This window comes from Pleurodeles waltl, chromosome 1_2 (assembly GCF_031143425.1).
Source record: "Pleurodeles waltl isolate 20211129_DDA chromosome 1_2, aPleWal1.hap1.20221129, whole genome shotgun sequence".
NCBI classification, from domain to species: domain Eukaryota; kingdom Metazoa; phylum Chordata; class Amphibia; order Caudata; family Salamandridae; genus Pleurodeles; species Pleurodeles waltl.
The window spans coordinates 1174071527-1174093149 of record NC_090437.1 but is presented as its reverse complement, the minus strand read 5'-3'; the positions used below and the strand labels follow the sequence as shown (position 1 = coordinate 1174093149).

The following is a 21623-nucleotide window of genomic DNA, read 5'->3' as shown; positions in this document are numbered from 1 at the left end:
CGCCGCTTTATCACCGACCGCCAGGGTCAGAATGAGGGCCTATGTTCTGACTTCTTGTATGATTTTCTATGTAGAATTGATGTGATTATCTTTTAAGTTACTTTGATCCTTTTTCTTCACTGAACTATGTATGTTACAGGCTGCAATATCTTTAATTGAGACAATACATTTATGACAAACATGGAGTATTTAATTATTAATCATAGATTTCCTCAGATTATAAGAATGAATCCAATTTAAAATAAACCAAATTACATTAGATAAACGAGGGAAAACACAGATTAACGAATATCAAACTTTTATTTACCACATTTTCTTAGTTTTTTTAATCCTTTTATCACTTATGGTGTATATATATATATATATATATATATAAATATAATGCTCAAGTGTACTAGTAACCAGTTACTATTTACTATAGTGCATACTCTCTACTGCAGCTCAGCTCGATCAGGATGAGGCTCTGAGTTTACATAATAGACAACAGCAACCCATTAATTCTTCATTTTGGGAGTCAGTGAGACAGGAACTGAGATATGGTTGGCACCTCTGCTTGAAACCTGACGATGTCCTTTCGAAGTAACAGATCTACCCACTGATGAAACAAGATGTGATCAACTTTATATTTCACCTAAGATTTGTAAACAAGCTCATACATTAAATCGAATTTGAAATATTTCATGCCATGTTCACATAAGATTATTTGCATCTGTCCATGCTGTGCTCTGGTAGCGCTGGTCTGCTGACAGGTTAATTCTTCTTACATTCAGTTCGGAAGCAAAAATTCTGGCCTTCTTATAGAAAAATAGCGACATTTCGCGGTCGACGAGGAAGTTGTGATAGATAATGGCAAGCTTGGTGTAAATCTTCAATTGCGCCTTTTTGTTGCCAACATCCATAGCAGCTGCAAGCGCCAAGTGATAGTATCCGGCTGCATCAAATGGATCCTGCAATGTAAACATGCAGCTAAAATGTACAGAATATACTCAGGAAAAAATATAGCATTTCAAACCAATAACAAGAGTCATTTTCTTCTCAATTTCCATAAATGTATGGTGTAGCAATGGGAACATCTATCTAATAGTGGGGTGGACTGGGTCATTAACTTTAGCCTAGAAATGGACCCCCCCTCAGGTATCCGCAAAAGTCCTATTCAACACAATAATGTAGAGCTGGCTATAAGTCACATCTTTCAATCATTCTGTTTGATAAAACATTTGGAATTGTTGACGTAGATATGCTAATTAGAAATTATTAATAAATGCTTATATGTTATGATTTACAAAAGTTCATAGAGAAATTATCATAGAGAAAAATGAATGTGCATGTTTGAAAATGTGCCCACGGGGTATGTCAGCCACTTATACAAACTTGTACTAAAAGAACAAAAAATGTGTGGAATGATGAAAATGTATAAGAATAATGTAGTAATATGTCATATTGAGATGTATAACCTATGTTTTGCATTAATTTGTAGAATTAACTTGGCTGAAGTTGTGGCCTAGTTTTTCCGGCCTCATACAGAATCTGAATTTCTAGCGCACTGTAGAGAAGCTGGTGCATTGAACTGCCCTCGAACTGCATATGTTAATAAAATCTGCTTAGCTAGAATTTTCTGCAATGCTCCGACAAACAGGAGATGAGGGACTAGGAAATGTAACAAGTTTGATGTAAGACAGACTCGATATACTTTCCCAGGATTTGAACAATAGAAGCACTGACTGGAGAAGAAGATGCAACATTTTCGATACCTGATGAGCCGGATGATGAGGGCATCGTACAGCGAACCAATCAACTAATTGGGGATGGAGAAATATTAGAACTCATAGATTTGTAAAATTAATATTATAGGTTAGAGTCATATCTGCCGTTTGACTGACAAATTAGGAATTATGTGGATGGACTGAAAAACACTAATAAAAAGTCATGACAAGGGGCTAAAACTTCAGGCAGATGTCAGATGCGAGGGGAGAATTGCTGACGTCAAGAGACGTGGTTCGAGATTCTGTCACTGGGCTCATGCTCTTGAGAGCCTGATGCGTTGCTGATCGATTGATGACCTGAAGACGAAGACTGACTTTGTTGCTGATCCATTTCGTGGATAGGTAGCTATGACAATGTGACTGATTAACTTTTATGCCTTTCTTTCTAGGTACCAACTGCGCTGTTCCATAGTTTTTCTCTTAGCTAGATGTTTTCCAAATCCACATTTTCTAAATTGTTTTTGCAAGAAGTGCCACATGCTAAATGCTAATCTGGGTTAGGTAAGGGTCCTTTGGGTGACGTTAACAGTGACAAATGATTGACGTACTGATTGCTGAACTCTGCTATTAATGGCGTTACATTCATCTTTGTTGGCTTAATGCTGAAGCATTTGAACAGATGTTTTCTCAAGTTCTGATTAGATTATGTTATTAGTGGTCATTAATGAACTAATTCTGAGTTGACTGAATAAAGATTGATCTAACCTGATGACTTAGTATTGTAACTAATAGGGAAATAAAATTGATAAAGCGCATAATTGTGTAGTGATTATTCATGAAATGTTGATATATTGTCTCATGCTTAATGATTTTCTTAGTGGTTGTTGACTGATTACATTGATAATTGATGTTCATTGATTACTACATAGCTAGGATACTCCATGCGATCCAAAAGGTTCCCTAGTACGTTTACTTACTAAGGATCCGGCGCGCTAGCAGAATGAACTGGTAGATATAGACTGCAGAAAATCCACAGCCCAAGCAGCAAGGAACGTGCTTTACCATGTATGGAAACCTGCCTTTTTACATTAGTTAATTCACCCCTAAAATGTTCCTTGTATGCCCACAAGTCTGGCTGCTTAGTTTATGAAAGTTGTATAAGTTATACATTAAGAAAAGGCATGCCACCATAGTAAACAGTGACAAAAGGCTATTTGTCACTTTGTATGTAAAGCTACATTTTGCTTGCACACGCTGAAAAGAAGAACACTGTGCCTGACTGCTCAAGTGGACGCCCTCCTGTTGCTGCTACTGGGTGCAAAGGCAAAAAGACTTGAATAAGGCCCAGATGACCACTGTTCATTGTACGTGAAGGTGCCTAGCTGAATAAAAACCGTGTACCTAGAAACCCAGCCTTAATGCCTGAGAGCTGCAGGGATGACCAAGATTAACCTTTCCAGTAGTACAAGAATTGTGAGTCTCATTTTCCACTTCCCCAGGACTGGGACATGGTGTTGTGGCTTTCTCAATGAGGATGCCTTCTCAAGTAGCAACATATCTGGGTTTGTCCGGCTCAGAGCTTTGATTCAGTGGGACCTAGTGGTAAACACATCAAGCTTGGTGAAGCCCTGGCCAGTGACAGCTTCCAGCTTTGCTCCAGTATAGAATGTTGAAAACTAAAAATTAACTAATAATAAAATTAAAACCATGGGGGTTATTAACAAACAATTTCGTAGTATGTTAAGTAACACTACTATATATATTAAAGTACTTCAAAATGCTGTTCACCAACCTATATGAGTAGGTTTTTGCCCCTGCCTCTCTTCTCTTTTATGTGCGGAGATATCCGCCTTGACTGCCGAGATCTCTGCGCATGTAGGTATGCATTGTAGTAGAAAGTGTAGGACAGGCTGCAAAACTGAGAATATTTATGATTAAATAGGTGGGAATTTAGGGATGACTAAGGAGCTGTCACCCTGGTAAACTGTGAACTGTGGTTTTAAAATGGCACTTTGAGATTTTGTGGCACTTTTCGTCTTAAAATTTTAAGAAATCAAATTTTAAGTTTCCTTCATCCAATTCTAATAGTTTTGGTGCCCTTTTGCTCAATAAACCTTTCTTGATGTTTCTTAATTGATTTGGGAATGTTATTGTGTTGTGTCCTTATCTTTGTTGTTGTCTGGTACTGCTTGAATGTAATCACACATTTCTACAGGGAACTGCCTGCTGCTTGAGTCTTTGCTAACAGGGGTTTAACCAAAGATTCACTTAGATCTGTGGTGTAAGCTAACTAGATTGTGTTTAGTAAATTAGCAAGGGGTAGACCCACATTTAATAGTTTGATTTCCAAGGGAGACCTACAGTACTCAAATAATGTGCAACTCAATGTTGAATTTAAGTATTATAATACAAAAAAATCATGCTTAGATTGTTGAAAAATAAATATATCCTTGCCCAACCAGCGCTCAGCTTATTGCTATCATTGCCTTGCATTTACTCTTAAGAAGAACTATTAATTTATTTTATAATCCGTAAGTAAAGGGGAGATCATTGGAGTCACATTAGACATGAAATCCACCAATTTGTCAAGGGGGTCACAGTGCAAGTTTGACTATTAGTGAAATGACTATCACTAGCTCTGTGCTTAAGGATTTGTCAATGCATGAGTATTTATCCTATACCATAAAGAATTCTGTTAAAAATGAAAAACCCATCCCCTTAGTTAGAAATCATCTGCAGATCCTACTCTTCTTGCCGCCTATCAATCAGTATCCAATATAATGTTCTATTGAAAAAGAAAAAACTCTCAGGGCCTCACCTACAAAGCCCTAGTGGCACACTGCGCCAATGAAGCGTCATTTTTTAAAATGCTCTGGTGGCTCAGTATGCCAGCCCATATTTACAAGGCCACGGAAAGTCATCTTATGTGGCTTTTCATGGCATTGAAAATATGGGCCCCTTTCTTGTATAACACTGCGTGAAAGGTTCTTTCCATGGGTGTTGCTTGGGGTGTTCCTACACAACACCCAAGGAACCCGAAGGAATCTGACTCATTCCCAGATTTACAAGTCTGGGAATGCGTCAGAATCCTATGGCACCTCAGGGTGGTGTAACAGTGATGCAACTGGGAGAAATATGTTTATTTCTCCCCGTTCTTTCCTCTTTCAAAGTGTGCTGCATTCTGCATTCACAAGAGGAAAACACCTCTTGTGATTGTTTCTGTGCAAGAAAGGTGTCCCTTCCTGTACAAAAACAATAATTCCCAAAACGCAGGCACCCTTGCATTGGCAAGCTCCCTTTCCCTACAACCCCTTCTTTGGCTCTCTGGAAGAAGTGTCACCTCTGGCATTGCCAGGAGTAAATGTTCAACCTTTTTCAGCATGGGAAAAGATTAGAGAAGATTTGGTGAATACCCTTAAACATATAAGTTTTTAGGTGTGCATAGACGCAAAATGAATTTCCAACACTGGAAGTACTGCTTTCTGCTACTTCCAACCCCACATGTAGATTTGTGGAAAGGGTGTAAAATCTGGGCATTGCTAGAACCTAAACCCTGTAATAATACAAATCCTGACATAATCAGAGAGGCTATTATTAGAATTCTGATATAATGAGAATGCTACCACAGTTTGTCACCTCACTGTATGACACCAAAGGGATACATGGATTTTTTTTACATACCAAGTAGATTTACGAAGCATCCTGTCCCATGGACAAGTAGCTATTTAAAAAACATCAATGCACTTGCTCTAGGTCCCAAAAAAGCTCATTCCTCTGGGAAAAAACATAAGATGCAGATGATAGTCTATATTCAGAGACCCCCAACAGTACCAAGAGGCCAAGGCATTAGTAACTGCTATGTGATAAAATGAACTTATAATATCACTTCAAATCACATCATACCATAATACATCAAATCCTTAGTCTCTTCGCCTTCATAGTGATGTTCTGCCAAATGATTCAAAGCTTGTGGAGTCCTTGCTAAATGAAGTCTTGGAACCCAGTCTGCTGGAGTATGTTTCACTTTAGAAAAGAATAAGACACTCCTTTAGAGTGTCGCACGGAACCAGGGACAATATCCGTAGACACAGCACAATTATGGATTGCACTGCACTTCACATTCTTAAATGTTTGGGCTGTAACATGAGACATAGGGCCAGATGTATCAAAAAAATATTTTGCGTGTTGCAAATTGCGAGTCACAGCGACTCGCAATTTGCAACTCGCAAAATATGCAGAAAGGTGTCTCAGACACCTTCTGCGACTCGCTATGGGGTCGCAAAGACCCACCTCATGAATATTAATCAGGTGGGTCGCAGTTTGCGACCCCATAGCGAGTCAAAGCACTCACAGGGATAGTGGCCTGCTGGAGACAGCAGACCACCATATCTGTGAATGCTTTTAAATAATGCAGTTTTTTCTTTTTTCAGCCCGTTTTCTTAAAGGAAAACGAGCTGCAAAAAGAAAAACTTCCGAAACCATTTAGTTTCGTTTTTTTCAGAGTAGGCAGTGGTCCATAGGACCATTGCCTGCTCTGAAAAAATATTTCTTTTGGCATTCACAAAGGGGAAGGGGTCCCATGGGGACCCCTTCCCTTTTGCGAATGTGTAACCATCCACTTCAAGTGGATGGTAACTGCGAGTTGGTTTGCGACCGCATTCGCGGTCACAAACCAACTCAGCATGGCGATGCAGTCGCAAATAGGAAGGGAACACCCCTTCCTATTTGCGAGTCGCAGCCTCAAATTGCGAGTCGGTACCGACTCACAATTTGAGGTTGTGCATCGCGTTAAGCCTTTTGCGCGTCGCGTTTGACAAATAATTCCAGAAGCAAGATCACTGTAAGAAAGCAGAGGAAGTTAGCTAAGATGAAAACTGCTGATGACCTTGTGCATAATCATGTTGTAGCTTTGTCAGAGTCAAAGAAGAAGGATTCTGTGTCCAACTTGAATTCCTCATTCTTACGTGGGCTGTGGCTAAAATATTTCATGAATAATTATGGTGCCTAATTCAGAAGGCGGGCAACAACCACACACATAAGTGAAGGTAATGTTAAGTAATTCCAATGGACTATGGCCCTCATTATGAACACGGCGGTGAAAACTGCTGTGTTCATACTGACGGTCTTCTCCATGACCGCCAGCGCCCCCAGAACCCCACCGGCCATATAATGAACATTCCCATGGGCCGGCGGACGGAAACATTGTTTCCGCCCGCCGGCCCAGTGGAATGCCTGGCCGGGACATTGACGGCAGCTCCACATGGAGCTGCCGCCAATGCCTCTGGTGCGGTGGGTGCAGCTGCACCCGTCACGGACCTGTGCGATGGGGCCCTGCATAGGGGCCCCTGCACTGCCCCGGTGCACACCTTCTGCCAGCCTCCAGGCTGGAGGCTGAGGGATCATTATCCGAGGGGCAGCACAGCTGCCCTGTCGGATGATGATGACAACCACCGCCAGGCTGCCTGACGGAGGCAGCCTGGCGGTGAGTGAGGGCCACCTATGGCGGCCCTCCACGGGTTCATTATGTGGCGGTGTGGGTCGCCATGCCGGCTGGCGGGATTTCCCGCCACCGGCGGCATGGCGTCCCACACCGCTGTGTTCATAATGACCGCCTATATCTATGTTTGCCTTCCATCTTATCACCAATGAATCCAGATGTCCCGCGCCCTAGGACCCAGATTCAACCTTCAGTTGCATTAGTCAAAGCGCTCTATCTCTCAAAGCTTCTGGTGAACCATCGTAAGGAAGTGGACTATCAGGGCAAACGTCACTATGTCAACCTGAGGGTGCACTTCAACATCATCAATTTGGACTTTATGTGACATCAGCATCTGCACTGCGAAGGCATCTTAACAGCATAGCAAAAAACAGTATGATCCTTGTGGTTCTGCACACAATGAAAGGCTCACCAAAAGATGTGTTTTATTGTCAGGGAGTCAGACAGGGTGGGCCAGTGCAAGGAAAATCAGAATGTTCTATTCCAAAAACTGGCACTGACACATAAATACCAATATGCAGTCATAAAATTATTCCACAATAACGGAACTTGGGATTTTATGATGCATTCAATCTTATCCAAATAATATTTTACTAGCCTCTGATGTAGAGAGGCACTACAAAAACTGAGCAGCGGAGGTCGTACATCTACAAAGCAACAGTGCCTTCATCCTGCAACGTATTAAAAGAGACTTTACAGGGAAATATAACCCTGTATATTTTGCTCCAATATTAAAATATGCAAACAAAGTACAGGATCGTGCAGTTCTATCATCTATGTATTGAGTTTTTGAATGATTTAGCAGAAGATAAGCTGTCTCTAAAAATAACATGACTGATACTCAGAATAGTACTAAATACCACAGGCAGCATTACTTTCAGTATTCTGAACTTGCATTATATAAGAGCCAGAGCAGATTAGTTCTCTATAGGGAACAAAATTGCGTGCATAAATTGTGGATTAGCAAGAGGCAAGCTATTAGATATGCTAGCACCATGCCCGACTGTCTTGTCTATTTGCAAATAGGTGCTACACTTTACTAAACGCCATTTTAGTCCTGCTTATTGTTATAGTGGAAGAGAGGAGACTTCATCCAACTCAGCAACACACTATCTTCTCAGTGATTGGAGTAGGAAGAACATTTACAACCAGAGGCTAACTTGAAACAAAACCCCTCGATTAGCAAATCTGATATGTTATATGCTGTACGAAATGAAGAAATATGAGGCAAACTTCAAGTGCAAACAATGAAAGAAATGCATGTGGGAGAAGCAGAAATAACATTTATGTTCACATTGATTATTGACTGTGTGTTAAACATGTTATTAGGTGGTTCACTAGCCTTGAGAAGTAGAACATCTTAAAGATGAATATGGATTTTATTCATTACACTTTTTCAAATCATTATAAGTGTAGCTTGTGCAATAACACTATTAACATACAGAGCTGGAGGTGGTAATAAGAACTATACTGAGGTTTCGGGTCTAATAATTACAGTCCTTAAACCTATGCTACCTTATAAGCAAATGGTGCAATAGTTACCTGCTCTGTCATGCCCCTATATGGCTAGTATGCGGTCTACCTCCTAGACTACTGTGGACCAAAGCAATAACATAACTTCAAGATGCTGTGAAGCACTGTCAAAGTCTATATGAGTGAGCCTTGAATATATACCAAGGGGCATATTTACAAAGGAGCTTGCACTGCTGCTGCGTCATTTTGTTGACGCAGTGGCAGCACTATTGTAGCTCCATATTTGCATGGTGACGCATTTGGCCAGATGCGTCACATTTTCGAGGCCTGCGTGAGCAAAAACCTGGGCGGGGACCGGCTGCGTCACACAGATTTTAATGTATGCAGAGTGGGCGTTCCATCAGAAAACCCCACTTCCCACACTTCCATAACCTAGGCGTAGGAGCTGATGCAGTGGCTTTGTAACAGGAATTTGACCATCTGTAGTCACTTTACATACTGGAATTTGTCTGTATTTCACATCCCCGCTACCAGTAGTGGGTCTACACATGTGACAATCATGTTGTAGGATTCCTTGACCATCCTGGGACACTGGCACCTATGATATCATAATCCACAGCATCAAGGCTACATGACATTGTGTACTACTAGTAAGGTGCAGGCCAGGATTGTCACTGCTCCATGGAGGAAGGGTGCCCAAGTCCAGGCCAGCGTACTCCAGAGGACAACACGTAAGTGCACACAAGGCATGTAAAACATGTATTGGCACTCTCCATTACACCATATACTTGTATTCACTCACATAACCCTGTAAATGTCACACATACTCAGCTCTCCACATACACATAAGTAGCATATGCCCACTGTAATGTGGCACATAGCCATACTGCTTACACTACATCCAGGACCAATGTGAGATTGTACAAGGTGCTATGCCATCATTTTACAGTCTTTTACATTGGTCCCAACACATTAGGCTACTTGTGTCAGTCAGAACTGATGCATCACCTCTGATTTTTGAAACATCACTGAAGTTGCGTCGGTTGTAAGGCCAACTGCACCAAGGCGCCACTTTTGAGGCTGATGCGTTGCAGCAGGGCTCCCACTGATGCGTCCGTATTTCTGATGCATCCTTGGGTCCTTCCGCCATGGTGTCCCGTATTGTTGATATGACGCGTCTATGGCGCCGTAACCTGTTTTGACATTGCACAACTCTTTTTTACATATCGCTGCCGCAACGCAGAGATTCATTAGTTCTTGTAAATGGCCCTAACTTTGCCCCATTCCACCACTGGATGCACAATTATTTGTGAGAAAGCAAACCTTATCACTCAAAAAGATTCAAACTAAATATATATGGAAACATGGGCTTACAACTTGGGACCATTTCAGACCCCACCTGACAAACCAACTCCGTCTACCTGTATTTGAAAGAATGTTGAAGACCATCCCTTTATCAAGCTGCTATCCCTTCAGAGGGCTTCAGAGCCTGTCCGTTAGGGTTTTCTCACCAACCAAGTACCCCTCAACCATCGGGAAGTAATAATTAAGATCTACAGCCTGGCACTGTGAAAGACAAAGCAATAGGCCACCATCCAAACAGTAATATCTATTTCCAACAGATTTGAGGCTCTGTTGCCCCTGGAGAAATTTGATTGACTCTCAAAAGGTGGCTGTTACAGATGAAATTTGCAAATCTCCAAATTCATGTATGCCCGATCAACGGCCGATTACTGCCACTGTCCCACAGGACAGGCAGGGTCTTGGGTTTAATTTTGTGGAATGTGGATGGCCTGCATGTCAAGATTGGGGAGACCTCCAACAGGGTGAACCTTGTGGGGAAATACTCTATAATTTGTTGCCAAGAGACATGGTTCTTGGACCGGCCTCACATATGTGGTTTTGTTCCAGCCATTCCCCTCAATGTCAGGCCAGGCTAAAGGGAGCCTGGTCACCTTTATATCAGTGACTCTTGTGGACATTAAGGTTTCTGAAATTGCTGCAACACCTTATTACTTATGCTTTTATTCACTTTGCAGAAAGCTTTTGATTTGGTAATGATTCATTTTTATTATAATATATTTGATGCAACAGTAATCAAAATTGTGGATGGATTAAAGGATGCCATACATAAGGCCAGGAATGATTACTGAAATGAATTTCTAGTTATCTGGGTGGGAGGCTAACAATGAAATATGTGACCCAGGAATTTCTACATCATGTGGCATCTGTGACGAATTAGACCAAAACCTCATTCATTTTAAGCACAGCCCCTATGGGGACACACTCAACAGATTGATATTTGCTAATAATCTGATAGGTACTCAGGAAAGTGGCACTGTGACCTCGGTACAAATCCTAACATATGGTGGGTCTGGCTCAAATTCCATTACTGATCATATATTAATATCCAAAGAATTATTACTGGTGTTCATTAGCCACAAAGTCTTTGCCAGCTTCATAAGTGGCGATAACCCCCAACACTGGAGATTAATCATATCCAACTGGGAAAACGTGTAAAAAGTCAGAACATAGGTTAGAATACACTAAGAACAAAGGTATGACTATCAAGTGGTAGACAATTGATAAGGAGGCTAGCTATAGAGATATTTTTGTAAGCAATCAAATTAATATTGAAAGGGTTCTACAAGAGGACTCAAACCCAGCAGATGTAATCCAGGCTTATACCTTCTTAATTATGTATATGCTGTCCAAACTAAGAATCCTGTAGAAACTAGCAATAATCTAAAGTGGTTTGACATGCCTTCTCCAAGGCCCATAAATCTTTAAAGCTTCTTCTCAGTAAACCCCCACAAGATAAGGTAATAGCATCCATGGCCAGGAAATGTTATAAAGAAGCTATAAAAAAGAGGAAGATGGAAATTAGGGAAAAGGCTTGGAAAGATTAAAGCTCTGCAAACACAAAGAAATATTTCAGAGCCCTTTGGCAGGTAGTACATTCCCCAAAACGTTTGGGTGAGGAGATGCCAAAAGTCGAGTGTGTTGTTTCAAGTAAAGACTGGGTGAATCACTTCTCTAAAATATTTGGCCCAAAGGTGCAGAATGTGAATGTGACCCCTGATAGTGAACCATCTTGTGATTTAAATGCGGCCCTGGCGCTGAGCAGGTCAATTAAGGTGTCTGATGTCATTTTAGCTATCAAGAGTAGCCCATCAGAGAAAGCCCCAGGGTCAGATAGAATTCCAAAGATCTATTTTCCGTCTAACAATTTTGACCCCTTTAATAACAAATATTATAAGATCTGCTATCCCCTCAGTCAAGACATAGCAGGAGGCCATTATCGTCCCCATTTTTACAAAGCACGACAAGAGCCAGCCCCATTGTTATTGTTCAATATCCTACCTAGATAGTATGATTAAGATTTTAGGCAGGCTGAAGATGGTGACAAAGTCGAATTCTCGGTGAAGACCTATGTGGTGGGCCCCTGATTAATCCTACATAATCCTGATCAAATCGACATGATTGTAAGTAGGGAGATGAGGAAAGTGGACTGGAAAGGGAAATATGAGGGGCTGCAATCCTGCCCGCGAGGAACTTTCAATTCCAGCAGGACATCCAACGAGGCTGAACCCCAAGAGTAGCCGCAAGGTGGAGGATGCCATAACCACAGCGTCCCTCATGAACAGAGTTTTCTCCCCCAGCAAGACGTCAGCTGCACCTAAAAGGGGAGCATTGGATCAGGACAGTGAATTACCCCAAAACAGATGCCAGCCAGAGAAATAAGGGCAGCTGTCATTTGCTCCCAGGAAAAGGCCAGCAGAGACCAGCAGAGACCCATGATCACCGGCAGGACTGCACCAGAGAGTGGATAAGGCCGGGTCCTGCCTCACAAGCAAAGAGAAGGTCTCTTGACAAATACGAGGTAGGGAGTGACCCGTGCTGCAGACTAAAGATCCCGAGGTCATAGAGGGCGCACTAGCCACCAGTGTGGAAGAGAAGGCCAGTGACAGAAACACTGGGGGAGGGCCTACTCGGTTCGTACATAGGTGGATCAGGGCCATTTAACACCCTGAAGATGATGCCACCGAGGGGAACAGAGCACTTCCTGAAACAAGCAGGAGACGATCAGCGATTATTGGGGAGACCCTGTTGAAGAGTGAGGGAGCTTCACCATGCTCCCCGAAAAGCGAGTAAGAAGCGAGGAGAAGGTCTGATGGCCGCTGCGAGATTGGGGGAGGACCCTTGCCATGCGATCTTCTTCCTGAGATCCCTGGGATCAAGAAGGCTGCAGCTATGCAGAGGTAGGGCGGGGCCTGGTACCACCACCAGAAATGAGTCACGATGCAACCACAGGTGGGGCGGGGGCCCGACCAACTTGGCAAGATCACCCCCAGGGATGCCAAAACCCTATGGGGCATGAAGAGCAGGGCCGTAAGATCCCAATGACGCCCTTGACAAGGAACAGGGGACATGGCGGCAAACTGGACAGGCCGGTCAGGACCGAGGCCTTTCCCAGGGAAGTGGAGAAGACCCCACCCTGCCTCTCAACTAACAATGGAAAAAGGAGGAAGAGGCCCGGGAGCAATGGCAAGGTTGAGAGAGATGCCGCAATCCCCACCCCTCCCATGAAATCCTGAGACTGTGAGACAGGACACCCCCACCACTACATGGGAGTAGGCCTGGTATTGCCGGCACCAGAGGTGCCAATACAGGTGTGTTGTGTTGGCTCTCATTATAACAATAGGACTTCTGGATTTGGGCGGCAGCACCACCGGATTTGTGGGGAACTGAGTCCAATCCTACACCGGGTGACAACTGTCAGCCAAGCCCTTCCGGACAGCTAGCAGTACCTCTCCAGCACCCGAAAGTGGCAGTGATTTATGGCAGCCATGCACATGACATTCTGATTTCTCAGGGAAATCGTGGTATAACAGATCTTATCCTTGTTTCTCAGTTATATTTGTCTTACTTGTGCAAAGACAGGCAGAAGCAGAACTTGGTTCAATCAATCTTATCAAATCAACTGCGTTCTAGATAAAAAGGCATGTACTGCAATAATGAGGATAATAAAACATGATAATAGCAAAGCAGTGACAAAGAAAGTGAAACATAACAAAAGTTCCACCATAGTGTGACAATGCTAGATATTAGAATTCCTAACTATACCACTAAGGTTCTATAATAGGTCACAGCAGTGTTAACCCTAATCTGCCCTTCAGGACCCCTCGGACGACATCATAGCCCATACCTGAATATGGTAGTAGCAAAGAGGGCTGATGATCTACAGAGAGTCCTCTCCTATGTAGGCAAAAAATATGTCAAGTCTCAGCAGACAGCTGCAATGAAGCACAGCATGCAGTGACAATTACTAGCTGGAATCTCCCTCTAACGTATAAGGGGCAGAGATATGCTTCTATAATAAAACAGCTGATATTCTGAGAAAGCTGCCCTAACATAAGACACATGTTTTTGTGAAGTGGTAGAGATTGCGGTGTTCCACTTTGTACTGACAACAATATTTTGTACAGCCTTGAGCAAAGCTCAGAAGGAAATGTCAAGCTAAAAGAATGAAAACAGTTACTGGGCTAAAAGCGTATTAAATAAAACATCACCACAGAAATGGAACGTCTGCTCAGAAAATAAAATAACTATAATGAATTATTACTAGGCTAAAGGGCACAAGCTGCAGGCCTATGGCTAACGTAACATGCCCATAAAATAATGCTAAAATAACCTCACGACATGTGAGGGCCCAAGCAACTCGGCAACAACACCCTGGAGATATGCAGGTGCCCAGAGTTGGGTAGAGAAGGGACGCTGGGACCAGAAGAGGCCCTTGAGTCAAACTGTGTGGGAGGCGGCAAGCCAGACAGGTTTGAACAAGGTGGCCAGAATCAGGTAACAGGACCAATGTCTGAGAGTAAATGGAGATGGAGCAGGTGTCAGAGGTTATAAATAGATGCTAGTAGGACACATACCAGACAGGTGAGGAGACTTTTTTACCTCAAAATAGACCACGAACAGCCCTCAGGCAAGCCACCTAAGCAGAGACAAGGGTTGGGCTGAGCCTGACCTGTTGGAAAGCAGGGGCAGACACCCCAAGTGGAGTAGTCCGATGATGTCTTCCAGCTGCATCTTGGTAACCAGAATAGTCACAAAATCAGAGCCTAAACACCAGTGCCCAACCATCAAATACCTGCATATAAGGAGCACATGTTGGCGGGTACCCTCCAGCTCTCTATAACTAGGGGCTAACCTGGGAAACATATAGAGCTCCTTAGAGGCGCAAGCCCCACCATAGGACAGCCGGATGAGGAGGGACGACTCTGGTGGCCTAGAAGGGGGGTCTCGGAAGCCCTCCACAATGTAGTTGGATAGTCCTGAAGAAGCAGGCGTGCTGTGTTTGACAACCCAACCTCAAGACCCCTGAAAAACACTGATCTGTGGAGTAGAGGCTACGGCTCAGCCACAAGGAGCTCATAACCACATATGCCGGGGGAAATCACTGGCTAAAAGGACACCATGACACGTGAGAAGAATCAGAGACCTCCCTGTACAAATATGCTACAGTGGTCACCCCTCCCACAGAGGATACCACGTCACCACCTGCGCAGACAGGGACCGACAATGCTGAGTTGATGCAGGATATACAATCATCTTGAGTGGCCTTAGAGGGAGGATTGGAAGAGGTCAGGTCCTAAGTTTCCCCCCTTCAACAAGACCTGAGAAACATGGCGGGGAAAGTCATATCAGCTGAAACATGATTATCTGACCTGGAAGATATGGTACAGACCCTCAGAAAAGAAGTAACTGAAATCCATACTGTCAACAAAGATGTGGTGTGGAGACTGGAAGACCAGGCCTGAAGAAATAACCTGTGGTCTAGCAACAGGGCTGTTCGATCACTCACCCCTGTAACTAGTGATTGGGACTGGGCCAAGCTCTGAGAGGGATTGCTGGAGACTGAATGCCTGGGAACTGAAAGACGAGAGGATAGCCCATTAGATTAGGGCGGAGACCAAACTCTGTCATGTCCGCAATTACAAGCTGGCAAGCCTACAAGATGGTATTCAGGGACATGAAGTAGACAGGAAGAAAAGGGAGAAACTATAAATTGAGTCCCTGGAGCAACAGCTGTTGAATTTGGAAAGGGGCTCAGGAGCAGACGCTGGCCCTCATACCCTGTGTAAGATCATGATCCTGTGTAAAGAATACCATGTGTTAGCGCATGATGAAGCAAAGTCCCAGGCACTAGGGACACAACACCGCCTGTATGACACAGGAGATAAGGCATGTAGACTATTAGCTTGGCTGGGGAGGTGTGAGATTTAGACACACTGGGTACACAAGATTCCAGGAGCTAATGCTGAAAGCTATGACACTGACCAAGGGATAGCCAGTGAGTTTGCAAGATTCTACAGGGAATTATACAGAGTGTACACTCACAGACACAACCCAAATAGAGGATTGCTTGGACTGGGTGCAGGTTCCACACCTATCAACCGAGAACCATCAATCCCTTGAAAGGGAGCTGGATCTGTCAGAGGTCAAAGAGGCCATATACAAATTGAGACCGGGAAAGACACTCGGACCCAACGGTCTTCCCATAGAACTCCTCAAGGAAAATGCCGATATCCTAAGTCCACATCTCCTCACCATGTTTAATGAGGCCAGAGAGCAGGGTGCCCTACCATGGTACCTTCGCAGGGCCACAATAGTGGTGATTCCGAAGGCCGGAAAACCCCCCACAGAATGTAGCTTCTATCACCCGATCTCCCTCCTCAACATTGAGACGAAGATCCTAGCGACAATACTCACCACAAGACAGATAGCAGTCATAACTCCCCTGATTCACCAAGACTAATCGGGCTTTATGCCCAATAGGTTGACAAGGTTTAACCTCCGCAGGCTTCACCATTGGCTGGATGCAGTGCGCACAAGAAAAGAGGCCCAGGTACTGTTTTCCTTGGATGCTGACAAGGCATTCGAAACAGTCTATTAGCCCCTCCATGATGCGAACGCTGGAGAGGTTTGGGCTTGGCCCCGAATTCCTGGGATGGATAGCGTAATTACACACGAACCTGGTAGCCACAGTCCATGTAAATGGGATAGCATCCGCAGACTTTCCCATAAAGAGAGGAACAAGACAGGGTTACCCCATCTCTCCACTGATTTCTGCCTTTACACTGGAACCCCTGGAATGCATTGTCCACTCACAACCGGACTTCTCGGAGTTTCACGTGCAAGAGGGGAAGGGAAATGATGAAAAGATATCGTTGTAAGCGAACAAAGTCCTCATATATCACCCGTCCAAGGGAGTACTGCCTCAGGTGCTTAGAACATTTGAAGACTATGGTGCCCACTCTGGCTACAGGATCATCTGGTCCAAATTGAGCCTTGATCAGGTGTGAGGTACCCAAGAGCAGCTAGAACTACCAGGTAATTTGCCTATAGATAAGGAGGGATTTAAATACTAAGGAATATATGTGACGCTACAGTAGGAGCGAAGTCTCAACTAGACATTATGATGGTCCTGGTGGACCTCCATAAGGACATGGAGAGATCGGGGAACCTACCATTGATGTTGTTTGGTAGGGCTGCAATGTACAAGATGATCACCCTACCAAAACTACTGTACACTTTTCAAAACACATATCAGGGTGCCGGACAAAATCTTCAACAGAGTTGAAGGGGAAGTCCACAAGCTCTTATGGAAAGGGAAACACCCTTGTGTATCCCTACAGGCGTTCCAACATAATCTCTACAATGGGGGGGATTGCCCTCCTGGACATACAGGCATTTTACTGGGCTGCGCACCTCATAGCCATCAATGACTGGGAATATGTGCCAGGAGACCACCCCACTTATACGCTGGAGAGAAGCCAGTTTGAAAGTAAATCACACTTACACTACCTTTATGGGCGGGGGAAAGGACAAAGAGATTACGGTTGCCCACACAATTGACTGTACAGGCCTGGATGAAAGCAGGAAAAAAAGATTGGTTGGCATGCAAACCTCACACGTGAAACCCCCTTGTGGGAGGGCTCCCGACTGAGGGAGATTGGGAAATTGGAGTGATATGGGACATGAGACATGATCAAGATCTCCTGACTGGGTGACCTGATTGTAGGGTGTCAAACGTCTTGAGCCCCTGTCTTCAAAGGGAATATCGCCTGACCTCCAGGCAACACTACATATATATACAGCTTGAAATTTCGATCTAGCAGAACTTTCTGACTACGCCCCTCTGGAGGAGAGGCTGCTACAGGGACAACTAGAAGGGAAAGCAATCTCATGGACATACAAAACAATTAATAATAATATGCTAGACACATTAAGAAACCTGAGACAGAAATGGGAAGGAGAGTCTGGGGGCATGGATGACATCGACTGGGAGGCAGCCCTAATGCACCCGAGTGAAGTGGCAATAAAAACCCGACTACGATTAATACAATTCAATTTCCCTTACAGGGTTTATGATGATATGAGGTGGCTGACGTGGCTCCAGAGATTTGGGGGGGCCTCATCACGAAACGGCCTATGGTGCGATACAGACAGATGGACACACCCTCTAGGACTGCCCTAGCATCCAGACCTTCTGGTCTAATATCCTGGGAGAACTGGGGGGAGCAATTCTGGGGGTAGAGATTCCTGCAGATCCTAAATATGTGTTACTGGGAATACCTACCGATACAGACATACTGCGACCCAAACTCCTCTTTGGTAACCTAGGCCTGGCGGTAGCCAACAGGGATGTGGCGAAACACTGGGGAGCCCCAGAGACACCAACAAAAAGGGCATGGGGGACAGGGATGGATCTCTATATGATGGCAGAAAAAGTAATGTATAAAGCCTGAAGATGCCTGAAGAAGTTCTTAAAGATCTGGAGTCCCAGGAGGGCATATTACGATAAACAAGATGAAACAGAAGGGGGGGGGCACACACTGCAATGAATATGGATCCCCGAAGGCAAGAGGCTCCATTCAATATGTCACGGTAAACTGCTGTATATTTATTATCAAAATATGTAACAGAAATCCACTACATTTCCATTACTGTTTCCTGGCCCATTCGGGCAAGTTGTTATGTTTGACTAAAATGCAAATAAAAACACATATTTATTTAAAAAAAAAAAAAAAAAAAGATTTTGGGCAGTGTCATTTTAGCCAAACTGGAAACCGAGTCACAAGGACTCTCGGATTTCCAGTTTGGCTTCCGATCAGGCCTAGGAACGGTAAAGCAGTCCCATAATCTAACCTTAATAGTTAAAAAAATACACAAAGGCAAAAAAAGGCTATGTCCACCTAGCCATCATGGACTTAACGTGCCTTCGATACAGTGGACCACCCTAAATAACGGTCAATAAAGTTGCAGTTAGGTATTGATCTAGCAATCATTACCCTGCTTTGCAGGCTTCACGCACATACTACAGCTAGAGTACATTATAGCAGGAGTGGGGATCTCACAGAAGAATTTCCCTCTGTAGTAGGGGTTAGACAGGGCTGTGTATTGCCACCATTTCTCGTTTTAATTTATATTATTGACTTCAAAGAGCATTTGATAAGGACAGGAAAAGATATCCCAAAGATAAACTCACTCACTGTGACGTCCTTCTGTCATAATGGGATTGGGCTGGACAGCCTACAAGATCATATAAAATTGCCTGCCCTTGTTACTTTGGCTCACAATATATGGAAACCTAGAAGCTCAATTGCGTAGAACAATTTTGACTGACTGTACGAATCTGGATAATGGTTTAGATATTCCGTAGCTCAAATATGCTAAAAAGCACTTTTAGGCCAGGTACTCAAGCGTATTTTTATAACCCGGCTATTCTATTAAACATTGCCCCAGGTAGAGTATGAGAGATTTTTGTACAACAAATTCAATTGACATGGATTGAAGACAGATGTGAAGAGTTTGATCTTAATACTGACTCTTGTCTGTTACTACTATAGCCCCCTATTTGTATAAATTTTTAAATGATTAAAAAAAAAGGTTTTTATTGTTTATTGTAATGTATTCTTTATTCTGTGTGACTTTTATGACTCAATAGAGTCAAATAAACTATATTGATGATGAAAATGACTTTCTATATCTGGGAGTAGCCATGGAAAAGTTTTCCTTAAAGCCGCATGGTAGCACAGCAGGTACCACAGATAGAAACAACCTGGGCTTTCATTGATAAAGACTGATCGATTTTGACCCCCAGATTTTTGACAACCTATTTGGGGGAGGACCAAGGTCAGATGGCTACCAATTAGATGTCCATATTTCAAAGGCTTGGCCAAGAGTAGAATCTCTGTTTTATCTCCATTTAAATGGAGACAGTTATTGGTCATCCATGTCACAACTTCACACATACAAAGGGAGAATTGCGACTGTGATTTCCTAGGGTCAGATCCAAAGGAGATAAGCAACTGCATATCATCTGCATAGGATATGATCTCAAATCCATAAGATCTCACTATTTCTGATAGTGGCACTATGTAAACTTTAAACTGAGTCGGGCTCAGGCACGAACCATGTAGGACTCCTTTATTGACTTTAAGGCTTCAGACCTAAAAGAGTTGAAATAGATGTGGGTTCGGTGTCCAGAAAATCCCTGAGACAGAGCAAAGAAATACCATATATGCCAGCCTCATACAGCCTACGGGTAAGAATGGAATGAGAGACCATATCAAAGGCCGCAGAGAAGTCTAGTAGGACCAGCATAATCATGGTCAAAGCATCTAAAGATGATCTGATGCTGTCTGAAGACTGCCACCAGGGCTCTCCCTGTACTGTGGGATGCTCTAAAACTAGACTGTGAGTTGTCTAGGATTTTGTGTCTAGGATTTTGTGCTCTTCAAGAAAGGATGACAATTGGGAGTTAACTTACCCTAATAAAAGGTTGGCAAATAATGGTAAGAAAGAGATGGGATGATGGTTAGAAAGAACCTCTAGGTTGGATGAAGGTTTCTTAAGGATAGGCCGAACTTGTGCACATTTCCAGCTTGCTGGAAGCTTGGCTGTGGTTAGCGTGAGATTAAATAGCTCCCTTGCCATTGGGACAGTCACCAGATTCAGACTAGACATAATCCTAGGGGGACAAGGGTCTAGAGGAGACCTGGATTTGGCTAGTGCTAGCATCCTTTGCACCTGCTCTAAGCAGCAAAGGTCAAAGTTGCTTAAAGTGTTGGTAACATTAGACATGTTTAATGTTGTAATCTATTGTGTGCAATTCTGGAGCCGTTGGAAAATTCACATAAATAAGACTGATTTTCTCCTCAAAGAAATCTGCCAGAAAATCACACAGTTTTTGAGATGCTGGAAAAGATTGGGCACAGGCACAGGCTTTTATAAAACTATTCAAGGTTTTATACAAGTGTTTAGTTGAGCACCATGCATTACCAATAGTAGCCATAAGGTAGTCTCTGAGATGAATCTTAAATTGTTTATGGTGGCTTTTTAATGTCAGCTTAAAGGTTTCTTTGTCAGCCAGTGACTTAGGGGTGTGCCACCTGCCCTCTAAGCATTTACACTTAGCTTTAAAATCGTACAACTGGTTAGTGTGCGAAGGGCTCTCCGTTTTGCTCAATAGTAAGGACATTTTTGGCCGGGGGCCCTTTGATTGAAAGCCATAGAGAAGAACTGTGATTTGTTCCAGCAGCTGGTTCGATGTCTTTACATGAAGCAATCAAGATTGATTCATAGAGTTCAGCAAAGGAGTCAGAACTAACCCCTTCCAAGACCGGATACATTTGGAGGGTTTTGATCTTGACACAGCTGAGATAGGTTTTTGAGGAATTTTAAATTGTATTAGGTAATGGTCAGGACCATGTAATCGGGAAAAGTGGATTGCAGGCTACATCCTCTGAGGTAGTGGAAATGAGGTCAAGGGTATGCCCTGCCTCCTGTGTGGGTCCTGACAACTTGCGTGAAGCCAAGCTATTCTAAATCTGCCAGAAGTTGAGTCACATCCCCATCCTCCTTGTCTTCTCTGTGAA

General features: G+C 43.4%; 1 protein-coding gene across 3 annotated transcripts in view; it reads right to left on the bottom strand.

Annotated features, from left to right (window-relative positions):
• Positions 1-312: 312 nt before the first annotated feature.
• Positions 313-21623, bottom strand: part of SH3TC1 (SH3 domain and tetratricopeptide repeats 1) — a 220636-nt gene continuing 199325 nt past the window's right edge. For all 3 annotated transcript variants that reach the window (XM_069203387.1, XM_069203393.1, XM_069203402.1), the window contains one exon: positions 313-947. In XM_069203387.1, coding sequence (XP_069059488.1) covers positions 690-947 — 258 coding nt within the window. In that variant the 3' untranslated portion in view covers positions 313-689. The remainder of the gene's footprint in view (positions 948-21623) is intronic.